Source organism: Anas platyrhynchos, chromosome 8 (genome assembly GCF_047663525.1).
Source record: "Anas platyrhynchos isolate ZD024472 breed Pekin duck chromosome 8, IASCAAS_PekinDuck_T2T, whole genome shotgun sequence".
Lineage (NCBI taxonomy): Eukaryota > Metazoa > Chordata > Aves > Anseriformes > Anatidae > Anas > Anas platyrhynchos.
Genome location: NC_092594.1, coordinates 39,657,064 through 39,672,513, shown reverse-complemented (window position 1 = coordinate 39,672,513; position 15,450 = coordinate 39,657,064). Strand labels below are relative to the sequence as shown.

Genomic DNA, 15,450 nt, shown 5'->3' with positions numbered 1-15,450 from the left:
GTGAAATCCTGATTTCAACAAGAATGTTATCTTGTTTTTTATTGCATGTTGGACACTTCTTTGTGGTGGCAGGATTTGAATAAGGAAGTCAGAAGGCACGTGGTATCTGTATTTGCTCCTGGAAGTCAAAAGCACAAAGTCTACTAGCAGCAGCAGTGATGTTACTCTGAAATAACCCTTGTTATTTCAGCTTCCTGAAGACAAATTCCAGATTTTCACCTAAATAGACATACACAGATTTAACCCTAGGATGTTCTGACCTGAAACAATTTAAGTGATTGAAAATGACAGTCACAGATGTTATCTCAAAGGAAGTGGCTGTAATGAATCTATTATAAACCACTGTTCTAATAAAAGATATTTCAAATTAATGCTGTCTTGAAGAAGAAGTATTCTTTTTGAGTATCTTTTTTACAGTCGGCAAACTGACTGTACTAGAACCAGAAGAAGTTTTCTAGAATATCTCACCCTTGTGGACACTATTCCAGAAAGAAAAAATGTTTTTGTTCCTGTCTAGCTTTAGCTGCTGTGCTTTATGCTGATGTAAATCTACTGACTTTGATACTGGCGTTGCTGATGTATTCTCAAGAACAGAGTCAGGTTTAAGTCAATATCTAAATGGGTCAACTCACTTTTGCTCTACAAGCACCTGTTCCTTTCCGCTGGCTATAAATCTTACATGGGTAACTAGCTAAGTGAGAAGAATCACTCAGCAAGTAGCATCTTTACTCCGCTTGGAAAACTAAGTACTGAATCTGCTGCCTGCAAGATCGCAAGGGGTAGCATGCTCACAAACAGGTGATTTGGAGGGAAAAGATGGATGATATTCTGTTGCAGCTTGATGGGAAGCATTGATAGATAGCAGGTGATTGGGGGATTGTTCCTTTATGTTCCTAAGTGTTCCATGGCCACAGATTAAAAAGAAGTATGCATTACATGTAACATGATTCTTAAATACAAAAAGGTATTCTGATTATTTAAAACACTTAACAACTACTATTGTTTTGCAGATTGCCATATATGGTAAAAACTTCTGCACCTCAGCGAAGGAGGCATTCTTTCTGCTCATGCGAAATGTGGTGAGGTAAGGGGCCATCTCTCAGTCCTTGGAAATGTCAGGATTCTCTGTATTGCATGCTGAAGACACAGCAACACAGCCTACTTCCTCTCCCACCTCTACTCCAATTATTAATGTAAGCTGGTTCTGTCCCATGACACGACCATCACTTCTAAAAGCCAGTGTGTAAGAGCAAGCTCTCTGGCACAGTAACCTTTACAAAGTTGATCTAATACAGCAGTTTTTTTTGATTGCTTGTTTAAAATCCTAAGCACCCAATAGATTGTAATAGTGCCTCCAAGGAACTAATGGAGTCGCTGAGAGGAGATCTATGGGTATACAGCAATGCAATACTCATAATCTGTTGTTTGTGTGTTTCTTGAGTGTTTGTCCGCTTGCTTTCTCTCAAAAAGGAAAACTGAAAGATCAAAGTCTATAGATTGCTCCAGAAAGCCTGGGGTGTTAAAATGTGGCAAGAAAGAAGAGGGACTCAAAAACAGTGTATTTAACATAACCAGATCTTCCCTGATGCTGGGAACTCCCCAGGTCTGTTTCCCCACTATCAAGACTGCTGCCAAACTCCCTGTTCTCACCAGTACTTTTCTTCATTGTTCTTGGCTGTTCCTGTAATACTGTGGGATCAAAAAAGAATGGGAGAAGAACTTGGGAGCAGGCCATATTGATGTCGTAGCAGACAATCTAAGGAAGAGTCGCAGTAAAAAAGGTTAGGTAGTTTATTTAGTGAAGAACTGGGAGGAGGAGAGGAATGGAAGGGGATGCTGAAAGACAGCAAAATGGAAACAATGCTTAAGAAAAAGGAGGAAAGGATTGGAGATGTGAGAATTGAGTACATATCAGAACAGTGCTGGCCACATTGTGTAGTGCTTGTGCAATAGGAAAGAGAAGCTGCATTTGTTTCCTCACAGAACTACTGCTTCACTGTCCTTTGTGCTTCTGTTCTAATCAGTAAAAGCAACAACTAAAATATAGGGATATAATTTTATGGTTTTGAATAGATTTTTTTTTATCTTGTGTATTTTGCTTCTATTGTTGAACTCTGACAGGCTAATTATGATTTGTTCTTTTTAATAGTAACAATGTTTATTTTTCACGGTAGTCAGTACTGTATACTGCAATCTGCATAGCATTCAGTGTAGTCATGAGACTGAGTATGCAAAGCTCATTTTCCATTCCGTTATTTACCTAAAGTTTAAGGTAAGACAGGCTGGCAGGATTTCAGGCAGAAACTCCCTGCTGTTGCTTTCAGTGAAGGCTGCAGATTTACTGTCAATTTTTCTGTCTACCTCCATTCATTCATCTGTGACTGTCCCTCTGCTTTGCAGCCTCCTACCTTCAGTGTTGTACCATATCTTAAGATATTTCTGTAGATTTGGCATGATCTGGAGTGATGAAATGTGGCCAGATGGGACCAAGTGAAAAGAGGACATACCAGCAATCTACACAAACATTGTTTTTTGTTATGGTGTGTACTTTGCCTCTTCTGGGCTGGTTTATCTGTGACCCAAAAAAAAAGATTGAAATAAAGATACATTTTTATTTTTATTTTTATTTTTATTTTTATTTTTATTTTTATTTTTATTTTTATTTTTATTTTTATTTTTATTTTTATTTTTATTTTTATTTTTATTTTTATTTTTTTATCATCAAGAGCAATGAACAGTTTCCAAGTGCTGTGGCAGTGTTGCTGCACTAAGGCCTAATTCAACAAAAGGCTCAGTGTTTTTTTTGCCTCACAGCATTAGGTTATAACAAAGTCCATATCAGTGTTGCTCTTCTGCATTGTTATCCTGTCAGTCTGTTAAATCAGCAGTAAACAGCTTCTTGGCCACATTTCATCAATTACCCATAGTTGTAAGGAAAAAGAATACAAATGTCCAGTTTATGATGGTTATATATCATTTGTCTTTTGCTGAACAGAGTCGCAGTTCTGGACAAAGTCACAGACTTTCTTTTATTCCTGGGGAAAATTCTCGTTGCTGGTGGTGTAGGTAAGCTAATAGTTTTTTTTCCAAATTGTATGTTCTTATTTTCTGCTACCTACAAGTATGCCTCCCATATTCATATATGCTTAGTCAACAGTTGGAGGTTCTCCTTGGTCTGACTATTTGGGAAGTTGTTCCCATATCCAAAGATTTGCAAGATTGAACTGAAACAAATATATTTTTTCCCATTTTTTTCTCTGTATGGTCATAATAATATCAATTAGATGAAGAGCGTAGGATTAGATTACATATACGGAGGAAATTCTTTACTATGAGGGTGGTGAGGCACTGGGACAGGTAGCCCAGAGAAGTTGTGGATACCCCTTCTGTGGAAGTGTTCAAGGCCAGGCTGGATGGGGCTTTGAGCAATCTTGTTTAGTGGGAGGGTTTTAGTGTCCCTGCCCATGGCAGGGAGGTTGGAACTAGAAGATCTTTAAGGTCCCTTCCAACCCAAACCATTCTATGATCCTGTGATTTCTGTAATTGCTTTTACTGTGTTTGCATGGGTTAGTAGCACAAGGACTTCTGCAGACAAAGCATCATAGCTGGATCAAATCAAATTCACATCCAGTAAGTCAGTCATAATCTGTTCTCCCTCCGTGAGAACTAAGCCAACTTGCACATGACATTCAGCTGGTACCAGACAGTACACATACAAGAGGCGATGGTACAGATGTGCGGGAGATGGGCCTGAAGCTCTGCTGTATAAAAGCCCATTCAAAAGAATGTCCAAGCTATAGGAATGAAATAGAATATTTCTAACATCTTCATAGAGTTTTCTTTGTTACCACAAAATATCAAAAAATATGTTTTGAAAATTTTGAAAATTGCTATGATAAAAAACAGATTTTTAAAAAATTTAAGCACTTTCAGAAATTCAAGTTGGCAGTATTTAATTACAGCTTTTCTAAAGTGTGACAGCAGTTTCAAAATATTGTTACACTAATATACATATTTTGTATTCTGTATACTTTAAAAAATTACTAATGAACGATATTTTTACTAGAAATGGAAAATTAATGCCAGGACCACATCTTTTTTTTTTTTTTTTTTTGTCATTACTGTTGTGTGACTTTCAAGATGGGGCAGCAAATTTGATTCGAAACATATTTTCTGAAATGCTAGCCATAAAATACTGAAATTCATTCATGTCTTCTTTCTCTTTAAGATGTAGTGGATTTAAATCTTTTTGTCTGTTTCTGTTTTAAATGCATTGTTCTCTTCTAAATTTATTATTCTGTTTATCAATAGCATTGTCATTTCTCTTTTTAATCTGAAATAGTTAAGTATTTCTTCAAGCAATGAAATCTAAAGCAGCAGGATTTTGCTCTCTTTCTTCCTTATTTTAGAAAAATCCACCTGGTGGTCTTAGTTATTATTCCATTCTATTGTCTTTTTCATCATTATTTATTAAATCCAGTAGAACGATGAAATAAACCAATTGATTAAAGTCATTTTGGGCCCATGGATATCTTTAAAGTAATTGATTAATTTACATCTATCTCTCTCCTGTTCAGAATACAGATCCAGGAGATCGTTAGTATGGAGGAATAAATTGTTGACAAGCTCTTGTAAAAACCAGCCTTGGATCTACTGTCTGTTGTTTTTTTCTCATCCATTCTTTAGCTGTTAGAAAATCAGAGTAGCCCTAGGAATCACTAACCTTTTGTGCTTCTTTCAGGTGTTCTTGCATTCTTTTTCTTCACACAGAGAATACCGATCTTTGCACAGGAAGCACCAGCATTAAATTACTACTGGGTACCATTGTTGGTAAGACAACTGTCTAATCCTCTGAACACTGCAGGCAACCTGAGGTGCTCAGACGAGACAGGGCATGTTCTGGTAACAGCTCCTGTCATGCTCTCAGTGACATACTACCCACTGAAGTGAGGAGTGAACTGCTATACTCTACTCCTGCGGGTCCTTCAGGCAGTAGTATCACTGCAATGACTGTGCACCTTCAGAGAAATTAGTTTTCACATCTGCTTTGCTCAGACTTTCCAGATAGCAAAGGCTGGTGATGAGGCACCAATGACAGGGGGGTATTATAATGAAAAAGGTCTGTGATGCATCTCTTTCTCCTTGTAGCCCTCACAAACTCTGGAACAGCTCCAGGATGAGTCATTCTTTAGAATAATATCTTGAAGGAGTTCAGAATGTTCTTGGCATATAATTTCTGTTGGAGTTGAAATGGCTCCAATTTGGCAGCTGAAAAAGTGGTGGCTACTGCATGTTAGGATACAGCGTCTTGAACCTGTAATACCTTTTCACATCAGTAGTAACATCTGATAGAATTATGGAGCTGCAATTAATTCTACCAAAATTTGCTTAGCAGACTAGGCTTCTAATTTGTGTTAATACTGCCATATTGATGACAAACTAACATTTGGGGTTTTATTGTGCTTTGTTTTTTTTTTTGTAGACTGTCATTATTGGCTCCTACCTTGTTGCACACGGGTTCTTCAGCGTCTATGCAATGTGTGTCGATACGCTTTTCCTCTGCTTTTGTAAGTACTGAGTTTTGTTTCACTAATATCTGAAAGCGTTCTGTGGCACTCTCAAAGGGACTACTGTTCAATTTTTCCAGTCAGAGAATACTAAAATCATAGAATCACAGAATCATCTTAAAAGAAATCAGTTGATCTCAAATTAGGATGTAATTATAAGAAGAGGATATACTTCTTACAGAACACATTCAATTTTCTAGACTTAGAGGATTAAAGAAATAAACATACTAATTTATGTGATGAAAGTCATTCTGGTAGGTCCAAGTGAAAGTTACGTGACAGTGATTGTTCTCACAACTGACAAATTATTATGTACTAAGGGAATACTGAAATAGTAACAGTCTTATCATATCCACAGCGATCACTGAGGTAAAATAAACATGATAACACTGATTCTCCTCTTACAGTAGCATATATTCCTCTGAATCATAACCATATTTAAACACTCACCTTCTTAACTCTGCTTCTCTAGGAACTAAAGTTAGGATAAATTCTGGAGATACCGGGGTGTCAATCACAGGAACAAAATCAGTCAGAAACATTTTTTTGGCATCCTCATATGCAGCTTTACTGCTATAAGTAGAAAGAATAGCCTACTGTAGAGTATCCGTATTTCACTTCTTACCTCTGTGAAAATTTAGAAGTGTTCCCACCAAACAAAGCAAGGAATCATGATGATTTTTTCTAGTCAATAAGGTGGTTACATCAATTGCAAGGCAAGTGAGAAATCTGGACACGTGTGTTCATGTATTGCCATCTGTGCAGGATACTGACAATTATACTTGGGTGTTAAGAATGAAGATACAAATGGATTATGTTTGAGTGCTACAATGGCACCTGAGTCTCAGTCTTGACTTCTGTAGAGTTGTAGTAATGGCTGCATTTTCTGAAGGAATCAGAGCCAAATAATTCAGTCACATTGTTGATTTCACATCAATAGGTAGCTAAGCACCACTCCAATGGAGGACAGAGACAGGGGTGGAAAATACGATGAAAAAATATGATGAAAAGAAACTAATAAAATATGATGAAAAAAGCTAATGGGTTGAGATAAGGACAGGGAGATCACTCACCAAGTACCGTCACAGGCAAAAACAGGCTTGACTTGTGAAAGATGGAGTATATCATCACTGAATAACAGAGTAGAGCAGTAAGAATTAAAAGTGAAATAAAAGCATCTTCCTCCACCCCTCTCCTTCTTCCCTGGCTCAGCTTCACTATTCATTCTTCTACCTCTTCCCCCCAGGTGGTGCAGGAGAATGGGGAATGGGGATTGTGGTCAGGCTGAAATAATACTTTGTCATATACTGAACTGTCAAGGTGCAGTTCTCTTCTCAGGCTCCAATGTGGAGTCCCTCCCATGGGATGCCAGCCTTCCCATACTGATCCTGCATGGGCTTCCTACAGACAGCAGCTCTTCAAGAACTGCTCCAAAATGGATCTATACTACAGGGTCCATCATTCAGGAGCAAACTGCTCCAACACAGCGCCCATGAGATCATCTGCTCCTATGTTGGCTCTCACTGGGCCACAGCCTCCTTCAGACCAGATCCATTTGCTCCATCATGAGCTCCTCCATGGGCTGCAGTGTGGAGATCTGCTCCACCACACACTGAAACAGGTTGCACACAGAATCTGTGGATGCCTAGTCCCTGAAGTTGTTCAAGGTCAGGTTGAATGGGTCTCTGGGCAACCTGATCCAGTGGGTGGCATCCCTGCTCATGGCAGGGAGGGGTTGGAACTAGATGATCTTCAAGGTCCTTTAAAAAATAAAAAGGTCCCTTAAAAGTAGTTATGTGCCCATCTCATTATTTTAATTTCATATTCTGTTTTACTTCCCATGCTTCCGTTTTGTACTGGACAGTAGGAAATCCTATATGATATTGTGCACTCACGGCATCAGGTTTTCAAACAAATTTCATCTTAATGAAGAAGGGTCCGATTTTAAAAAGTGCTTAAATCCAAGTTTCCCTTTAGGACAAAATGTCAAGCTGCTTTAGGAAAACTGGCCACCAGTGTGTAAACATGAGTGTTCCTGAAAATTTCCACTTATAATGCCAAAACAAAGAAATGGAGAATAAAAAGGATTTATTGCTGTCATTTAAAAATGGTTAAATGTGTGTGTCTTTGCTTTGTGTAAAATAAATTCTGCCTTGAGAAAACAGAATTTTTTTGGTGTCCTTCAGCAATTTAGCACTACAACTAAATTGCCTTGAGATTTTTTTTAAATGTTGGTTCTTTTGCTGTCTCCCTTCAACTCTCTCTCTCTCTTGTGTGTGTGTTTGCATTTGTTTGCACTGCTGTTTGCTGCTTTGGCTGCTTTTGCTGTGTAAATTCAGGTGAAGACCTGGAAAGAAATGATGGATCTACAGCAAAACCCTACTTCATGTCAGCTAGCCTTCACCGAATTCTAGGGAAGAAGGAACTGAGCCCTAAGAAGGCAGTAGGATAACATACAGTAAACCTCAACATCAAAACAGTATCAATTTTAATCAAAATATGTATAAAAGGCACAAGTAAAAACAGTACATGATGCTTCTGGTTAATGGGTGATTCTTTTTTCCTTTTGCTTACATCTAAAAAAAATCAGCAACATTGGTAATATTTAACTAATTTAAACACTTAAGCTTGTGAAACAAGGCCACGTTTTAGTTTATAGAGTGCCTATGAAAAGGAAAATGTAAATTTGAAGCTTTTCTAAGTCTATAATAATGTTTTAATAACTTTTGTAACACAAGTTGCTGCCTTAGATGACAGCAGTTTTGATAAGATTTCTTTTTATAAGTGTATATTTGTAAAAGATATTCAGGCAATTTTTTGAAAGCACTACAATGTAACCTAATTAGCCATAAAAAGATAGTTTGAGACTCTCTGGTTAACCAGGAGATGCTACTAAATTTGTAAATATGGTGCTATGATTGTATTTTTTTGTACATGCTGGTTTTCAGCTATTTAAACTGTGATTATACATGCATTAATGATGCCCTACACTGAAATATGTAGTAATATTTTAGTCATATCCATGACTATTTTAAGAAATGATAGTATCATGTAGTCCCACCAAAGGAAATTGGAGAAGACTACAGTTGGTACTGATTTAAGTGAAGTTTTCTATGAGTAGTACTTAAAAGATGATATAATTGAGAAATGGTCTTTTAGTGCTTAAAAAAAGTGAATTGTGGTTCACAGAAAAGGGATTTCATCTGGTCCCAGGTAGTGAATGTATCATTTCTAGCTGATGTGTAAGAGGGAGGTGCTTGTACTATCCCCTATCTTTAATTGAACTCTGATTATGTTCTACATTATGACGACATTGAGCTGCACTGAAAGGAAAACCAAATTCAGGCTTTTTTTTTTTTTTTTTTTCCTTGAAGGAAAGTCTTAGCTCTGTATGTACACGAGGAACTTCATTGCATTTGCCCAGCTGACAAAGGCTTCTTTGTAGACATTGCAATGACCATGTGGATTCTAAGAGCCAAGTGTGCTCTTTCTGCACACTTTTCTCTAAGCTTTCGGTGGCTCACTCAGTAAGATGTGAAGATAAGACATTGAACTTGAGTCTTATATGATACAGGATTAATTAGCTACCAAAAGATGCTCCAAAAGATTCAGTGCTCCAGAAGATTATTGGTTATTAGAACAAAATCTTTTCCAAAAAATCACATTAACATTCTGTTCAGGTCTATGAACCTCCCTTTAGTAGAACTATCACTGAGGTTAGTAACATCTTTGTTCACAGAATTAGTCTTACGCTCTCTCTGAATACTTTTCGACTTTGTTACTGCCATGAGCTGAGCTGGAAATGTTCTAACTTAATCTCGTAACTACCCAAGGAAACAACTATATTCAGGTGTGCTCCTAGTTTTCATGGTTTCCCCAGTACTGAATAAGGTATTCCATAACAGTCCACTTACCAGGACTGTCATGTGGCATACTTCTCCTAAATCTATGACAGAAATTCAGCTGCTGGAAATAGTTTTCCAGCCCAAGGAGTCCTTTGGTGTCATAAAGAGAAAGGCAAATTCTTTTCCAGATTATTTGAATTCAAATTTCTGGGGAAATTTATCAACAATACACATTCCAAAATGATTTTGCTCCCTGACTTATGGCTCCAACTGTCCTTCATGCAACAGGCTTGAGGTTAAATTAATGTACAAATGATTACCACCCATCTTCTTGAAGTCATGGGCATGATAGAATCTTGAAATCCTGTGAATGGAGGTAAAAGTGACAGGATGCATCTATGCATTCTCTTATCCAGCTGCCACTGTAGCTCTTTCCCCTGAAGCAGAAATGAGTGTTTAATTTTTGAACTTAAATAACGTAAACTAAAGACATAGTTTCAAACACAGCTAATGACTGTAGGAACCTTCAGTTTTTGAGAACCCCACTTGAGATACCATAAACTTACAGAAACGGCTGAGAAACATAACTTCAGAAAATAGACTAGTGGTTTTCACTGACATTATCATTCCTTTCTCATCACATGTGTGGCAATGAATATACAACCCCCTATTGTTCTAATCTTGTCTGAGAATTAAATCAATAACTTTATGAGGCATGTGTCACCAGTCCATGATTAGATAAGCTGCTGGTCTGTGATTATGGTCCATGCACTAATTATTATCATTTTTGACCTACCATGTAATTAGTTTGCAGCTGAAGCGGCTGCATTAAGTGATCTATATTTCTCTACTGGACTCCAATGTCTTACTGGGATCTCAGCTGAAAAAGTGTATTTCTGAATACAGTATGCTTTTTTATCATATGAATGTAACCATAGAGTTTATTAGGAATAAAACATAACAGAAATAGTGTACAGTTATTTAATTAGAAGACTTTTGTAACAAACCTATGCATTTACTAAAGGAATTTCTAAAAGTGAAAGTTTTAAATTGCATTATTATTTATATACAGTAAATATATGTGTGTGTATAAATTGTTCCACTCACTATTTTGTGAAAATTAATTATTTAGAATGTAAATGATCATCATTTATGAGAATAAAATTTAAAAGCCATTTTCTTAATGATATAGTTAAGAGAACTGTGAAAATACAAAGCAATACCATGCAAATTTTGTAATCAATAAACTGAGTAAATAAATCATAATAATTCAATAGTAAAATTGGCTTCTTAAAATAAAATGCTATTAATGAATTAAGTAGAAAATAATGCAAGTATTTACTTGGAAAAAAAAAAAAGTTTTAAGAAGAGGTTATAATAATGGTTCCTAACGAATCCTGTGGGACAGTGTCTGAAGACTTCCACCATGGGTACTAGTAGACTGGTGGCCATGTTTTTGGACATTTACCTTTTTAGTATAAACTTTAGAATTCCGTTCTTCACTTTAAAGTGGAACACGTGGCTACATACAACACAGTAAAGTATGTTATATAGTCTTTGATCCTCAGCCCATGGAAGTCAGTGATAAAATTTCTACAAGGCATGGGCCAGCCTTGTACAGTGAGGCTGGTTATTATTCTGTGTGTACAGTCCAGTAAGTGGCAAAATTTAAGGAACTGACAGCCTGGATCTCGTGGTCCTGTGGTTTGCAAGGGCCTCAGCAGGTGGTGGTGGGTCTTCTGCGGTCCTGCCCAGCTATTGACTGGGTGATTCTCCTCCTAGGGAAAGAGTTACAAAGACAGGATGGCTCTTCAGAAAGACCCTTTTACATTAATATTTTTTTTTTTTTTTGTGGCTCTTGAACAAGCAGAATGTAGAAACCAAGAGACAGGAGAAAATACCCACTGTCATATCCACGCAATCATGTTTGCTTTAGTTATGGTTTGATTCACTGTGTCTCCTTGTGACGCATTAATGGATGGCTTTTATTTGCATGTATTATACCAAAGTTTTAATGTCAAGCCTTCAAATTTTGTAAAAAACAAACAAACAAAAACAACAAAAATGCAACTCAAAAAAAAAGTAAAGAAAAAAGTAAAATGGAATTATTTTTCATACTGAGGTTTTTTTTTTCCAAGTATTATTCAGCAGTTGATTATTGTGAATTGGGTGTTATAAGGATGCTGAATAGTCTTTCAAACATTACTATTGAAAAGTATGAAATATTTTGTTATTGCCTGTTCTGTAGTAGAACAGTAAACTGAATTGGCAGACACAATATCAAGCTTATTTTGGAACAGTCAATAAGTAGTCTAAAGATTGGTTATCACAGAAGTAACTAGGAGGAAGAGACTGTCTTCTGTAATGTAGAATGTCTCCTTTTGACCAATTTCAGGTCTCTCAGCCTGGACAACTGTATCCTCTTTGACAAAGTGCCTTAACTGGCTATTATTTTACCTGGCTTATATTTTTAGGTCTATTCACATCACATAAACTACACAACAGAAAAGGCTAGCTAGAAAACAGATGCTCTCTTTATTTGAATTTAACTGATAAAAAAATTTAATTGCAGAAAAAAATATGAGGCATATTTAGCCTGCATAATGCAGCATACGCAATTTTCCTGTTGCTGTCATCGGATCATGGAAGTATACTGTGTGGTCCAGGAGAAAGTATATGACAATTGTGGTGTTGCAAATAATTAATTAGAAACAATGTAAGACTGTTCCAGTTTTAGTAGTAGATTTTTTATACCTTTAATTTATGGTATAACGAACTTCTGGGTATGGCCCATTCTGCTTTCAGTTACAATGATCTTACTCATTGTACCTGTGTAACTGCAGGGAGAACTGGGCTGTTGCTACTTAGATGAATAAAAAAGCTAGCAAATACTATCCTACTGTAATACATCTATTTGTATGTTCCCAAGCATAAAATTCATTCTCCATTTTAAGAATGATAATTTGTTGTTCTGGAAGCGTTTTATAAATTATTCCAATTTTTTTAACTTTTTATACAGTCGATTTTTGAGGTAATAAGTAATTTGTACTGTGCTGTAATCAAATAAGAAATATAAATGTTTCTTCGTGTATATGATTACTACTACTACTATTAAAATTGTTTGTTACAGAAAGTCCACAAGCATTTGTCCCACATATAGAGTTGTAAAATCACAAAAAGTCTATTTAAGGTTTAAGAAATGGAAGGGAGGTTACTGTGTGTTTCACTAATTAATGTGATTGTTAAGGTTATATTATTATCTTGCCAAAACCAAATTAACATGAGCACATGACAGTTTGAGCTCTAAAACCTGTTTGCTTCTGCTATGCAGAAATAGGAACCTATTGTTTAAATACCTTTGGTAACTAAAGCGTTTAATATTTAATTTTGTTGTTACTCACTGTTTTACAGCTCTTGGGGATTGTTCTAATAAAGATTTAGATACAAAGCAGAGTACGCCTGTTTTATGAGAAGCGCTGTGCAAGGCAGGGCGCTGGTCCCGCTTCAGCCGCCAGCAGGGTATCGCCAGCCCGCAGAGCAGCGGCGGCAGAGCCCGGCCCGGCCCGGCCCGGCGCGGAGCGGAGCGGGGTGTTATACGGATGGGCTGCGCTGCGAGCGCGTAGCGGGCAGCCCGGGGCGGGGGGGCGGGGGGGCGGCCACAAGCGACCGGCGAAGCGGAGGCACCGCAGGGAGCCGCCTCGGGGCGCTGGGCAGGCTCGGCGCTGCGGGGACTGCCTCTGAGGGTGGGAGTCGCGTCCTGCGGCGTGGAGAGGCCACACTCCGCCGCGCCTTAAGGTGTGGAAATTCTTAATGCTATTTGTAAAGGCTTGGGGATCGTTTGTTCTTTATGATTTACATTTTTTTGAACGGCAGAAGAATAATACATGACTTTTTAGCTGTACCTGTTTTGAAATCTTGTTTTACCAGACAAGACAAAGTTTAAATCAGCCAAATTCATACCTTGTAATTTGATAGAACTCTTTTTTTGGGGGGGTTTAGCAGACTCGCTGAAAGCCATGTTTTTCTGCTGTCATTGTGTGATGTCCTCAAAACTTTTATCACGTGCAATGCGTTGACTGAGCCCCTTAGCTTTCACAGGAAATACTGCCGTAGGTGTTGAAATCACAGATGTAGCTGTAGCAAGCCAGAAGTGCTAGTCTCACCAGTGGCCCAGTGCCACAAATAGGGGAAAAGGGGCAGTGTCTCTCTGCCTGCAGTACATTTTTCTGTCTGACAGGAAAAAAATGAAATGAAAAAATGAAATGAAATGAAATAATAAAATGTAATAGCATTTCAGAGATGAGGATGGATTTCAGCAGAGGCAGCACAGCAGCACTGGAGCAGTTATTTGGAGCCAGGACAAAAGCAGAACTTGAGCTCAAGGTTAATAATTAAGGTATGGATGGTAAGTCATTCCATATGTGTGGAGTCTTTTCTGAGGATGCTTCTGGCCCTGAGCTATCAGTGCAATGAAATTGCAAGATGAAGTTTTTGAATTAGTACAAAAAAAGATATGATGGACAACTGGGCATGGCTGTCATCTCGTTCAGAGTGGCAACTGCTGTGGTAGGAGACAGAGATGCCTCAGTGGAGAAAGCATGGCAATCTGTTTGGGATTCAGTGACTAAATGGCAAATAGATACATTCAGCAGATTCATGGGGTACACAAGAAGGTTTTATTTCAGAGTTGCAGCATGTCATTTAAGGCTAAACAATCAATGTATCAGGCTTACACCGGAGGATGCTATTGCTTAGAGAAAGTTAAACGCTGGCATTTTTGTTGGTAAAGTTGGTAGGTTTGTGTTGTGCAGTCGGCAATCTCGTTGATCAGTGGCCACAGCAGGAGAGCAGTGCTTCTCGTACAGCACAGCTTGCAGCAGCACTGCAATGTTTTGCTGTGCACGAGTCTCAAGTTTTCTGTGCCTCAGGAAGTGGATGTTTACCAGTGACAGCTGCTGGAAAAGTAAAATTTAAGTGGTGACAAGGTAAATAGCATACAGAGAGGCAAATGGATCAGCCCTGCAGGTTTGGATGTGGTCAAGTTTAGTCTCAACTAGGGACTGAAAGCATGGCGTTGCTAGTCAGTCGAGGGAGGTGATTGTCCCGCTCTACTCTGTGCTGGTGCGGCCTCACCTCGAGTACTGTGTGCAGTTCTGGGCATCACAGTACAAAAAGGACTTGAAACTGTTGGAGAGTATCCAGAGAAGGGCAACGAAGATGGTGAAGGGCCTAGAGGGGAAGTGGCTGAGGAGTGGCTGAGGTCCCTTGGTCTGTTCAGCCTGGAAAAGAGGAGGCTGAGGGGAGACCTCATCGAGGTCTACAGCTTCCTCACGAGGAGGAGTGGAGGGACGGGTGCTGATCTGTTCTCTTTAGTGACCAGTGATAGGACCCAAGGGAATGGCGTCAAGCTGAGGCAGGAGAGGTTCAGGCTGGGTATCAGGGAGAGGTTCCTCATCAAGAGGGTGGTCACGCACTGGAATAACCTCCCCAGGGATGTAGTCATGGCACCAAGGCTGTCGGAGTTTAAGAAGCATTTGGACTGTGCTCTTAGTCATATGATCTGAATTTTTGTGTAGGCTTGTGTGGAACCAGGAGTTGGACTTGATGATCCTTGTGGGTCCCTTCCAACTTGAGATATTCTATGATACTATAAACTACATAATAGAACTGTAAAAACTTTCTTCAAAAGGATACTAGTGTTTCCTGAACATGATTCAGCAACTGGGCTGACAAAGGCCACGTAACACCAAAGGAGGAGCAAGCCCTGCAGAGAAGAGTGACCTCCTTATTGCTTGGAAGAGCTAAAAGACACTTTTGCTTTACAGTAAATCTTCATGAAAGCATGCATATTATTTTTTTAACACTTTGATCAGATGCAAATATAGCAAATATATATATTCATTCCATGCTTTTTGTTCTGTAAAGCTTCAAGCTCACTTCTGACCATAGTGATAAATAACAACAACATCAATAATAGTAAAGCACTGTGTATGCTCAAGTACAACATCATCTTTTGGGTTCAGGTAATCATGTATAGC

The 15,450-nt window shown here is 38.3% G+C and overlaps 1 protein-coding gene across 2 annotated transcripts in view; it reads left to right on the top strand.

Moving 5' to 3' along the window:
- Positions 1-12,863, top strand: part of SLC44A5 (solute carrier family 44 member 5) — a 90,414-nt gene extending 77,551 nt beyond the window's left edge. For both annotated transcript variants that reach the window (XM_027462789.3, XM_027462790.3), the window contains exons 18-22: positions 1,011-1,084; positions 2,996-3,066; positions 4,742-4,830; positions 5,483-5,567; positions 7,907-12,863. In XM_027462789.3, coding sequence (XP_027318590.1) covers positions 1,011-1,084; positions 2,996-3,066; positions 4,742-4,830; positions 5,483-5,567; positions 7,907-8,019 — 432 coding nt within the window. In that variant the 3' untranslated portion in view covers positions 8,020-12,863. The remainder of the gene's footprint in view (positions 1-1,010; positions 1,085-2,995; positions 3,067-4,741; positions 4,831-5,482; positions 5,568-7,906) is intronic.
- Positions 12,864-15,450: the final 2,587 nt, after the last annotated feature.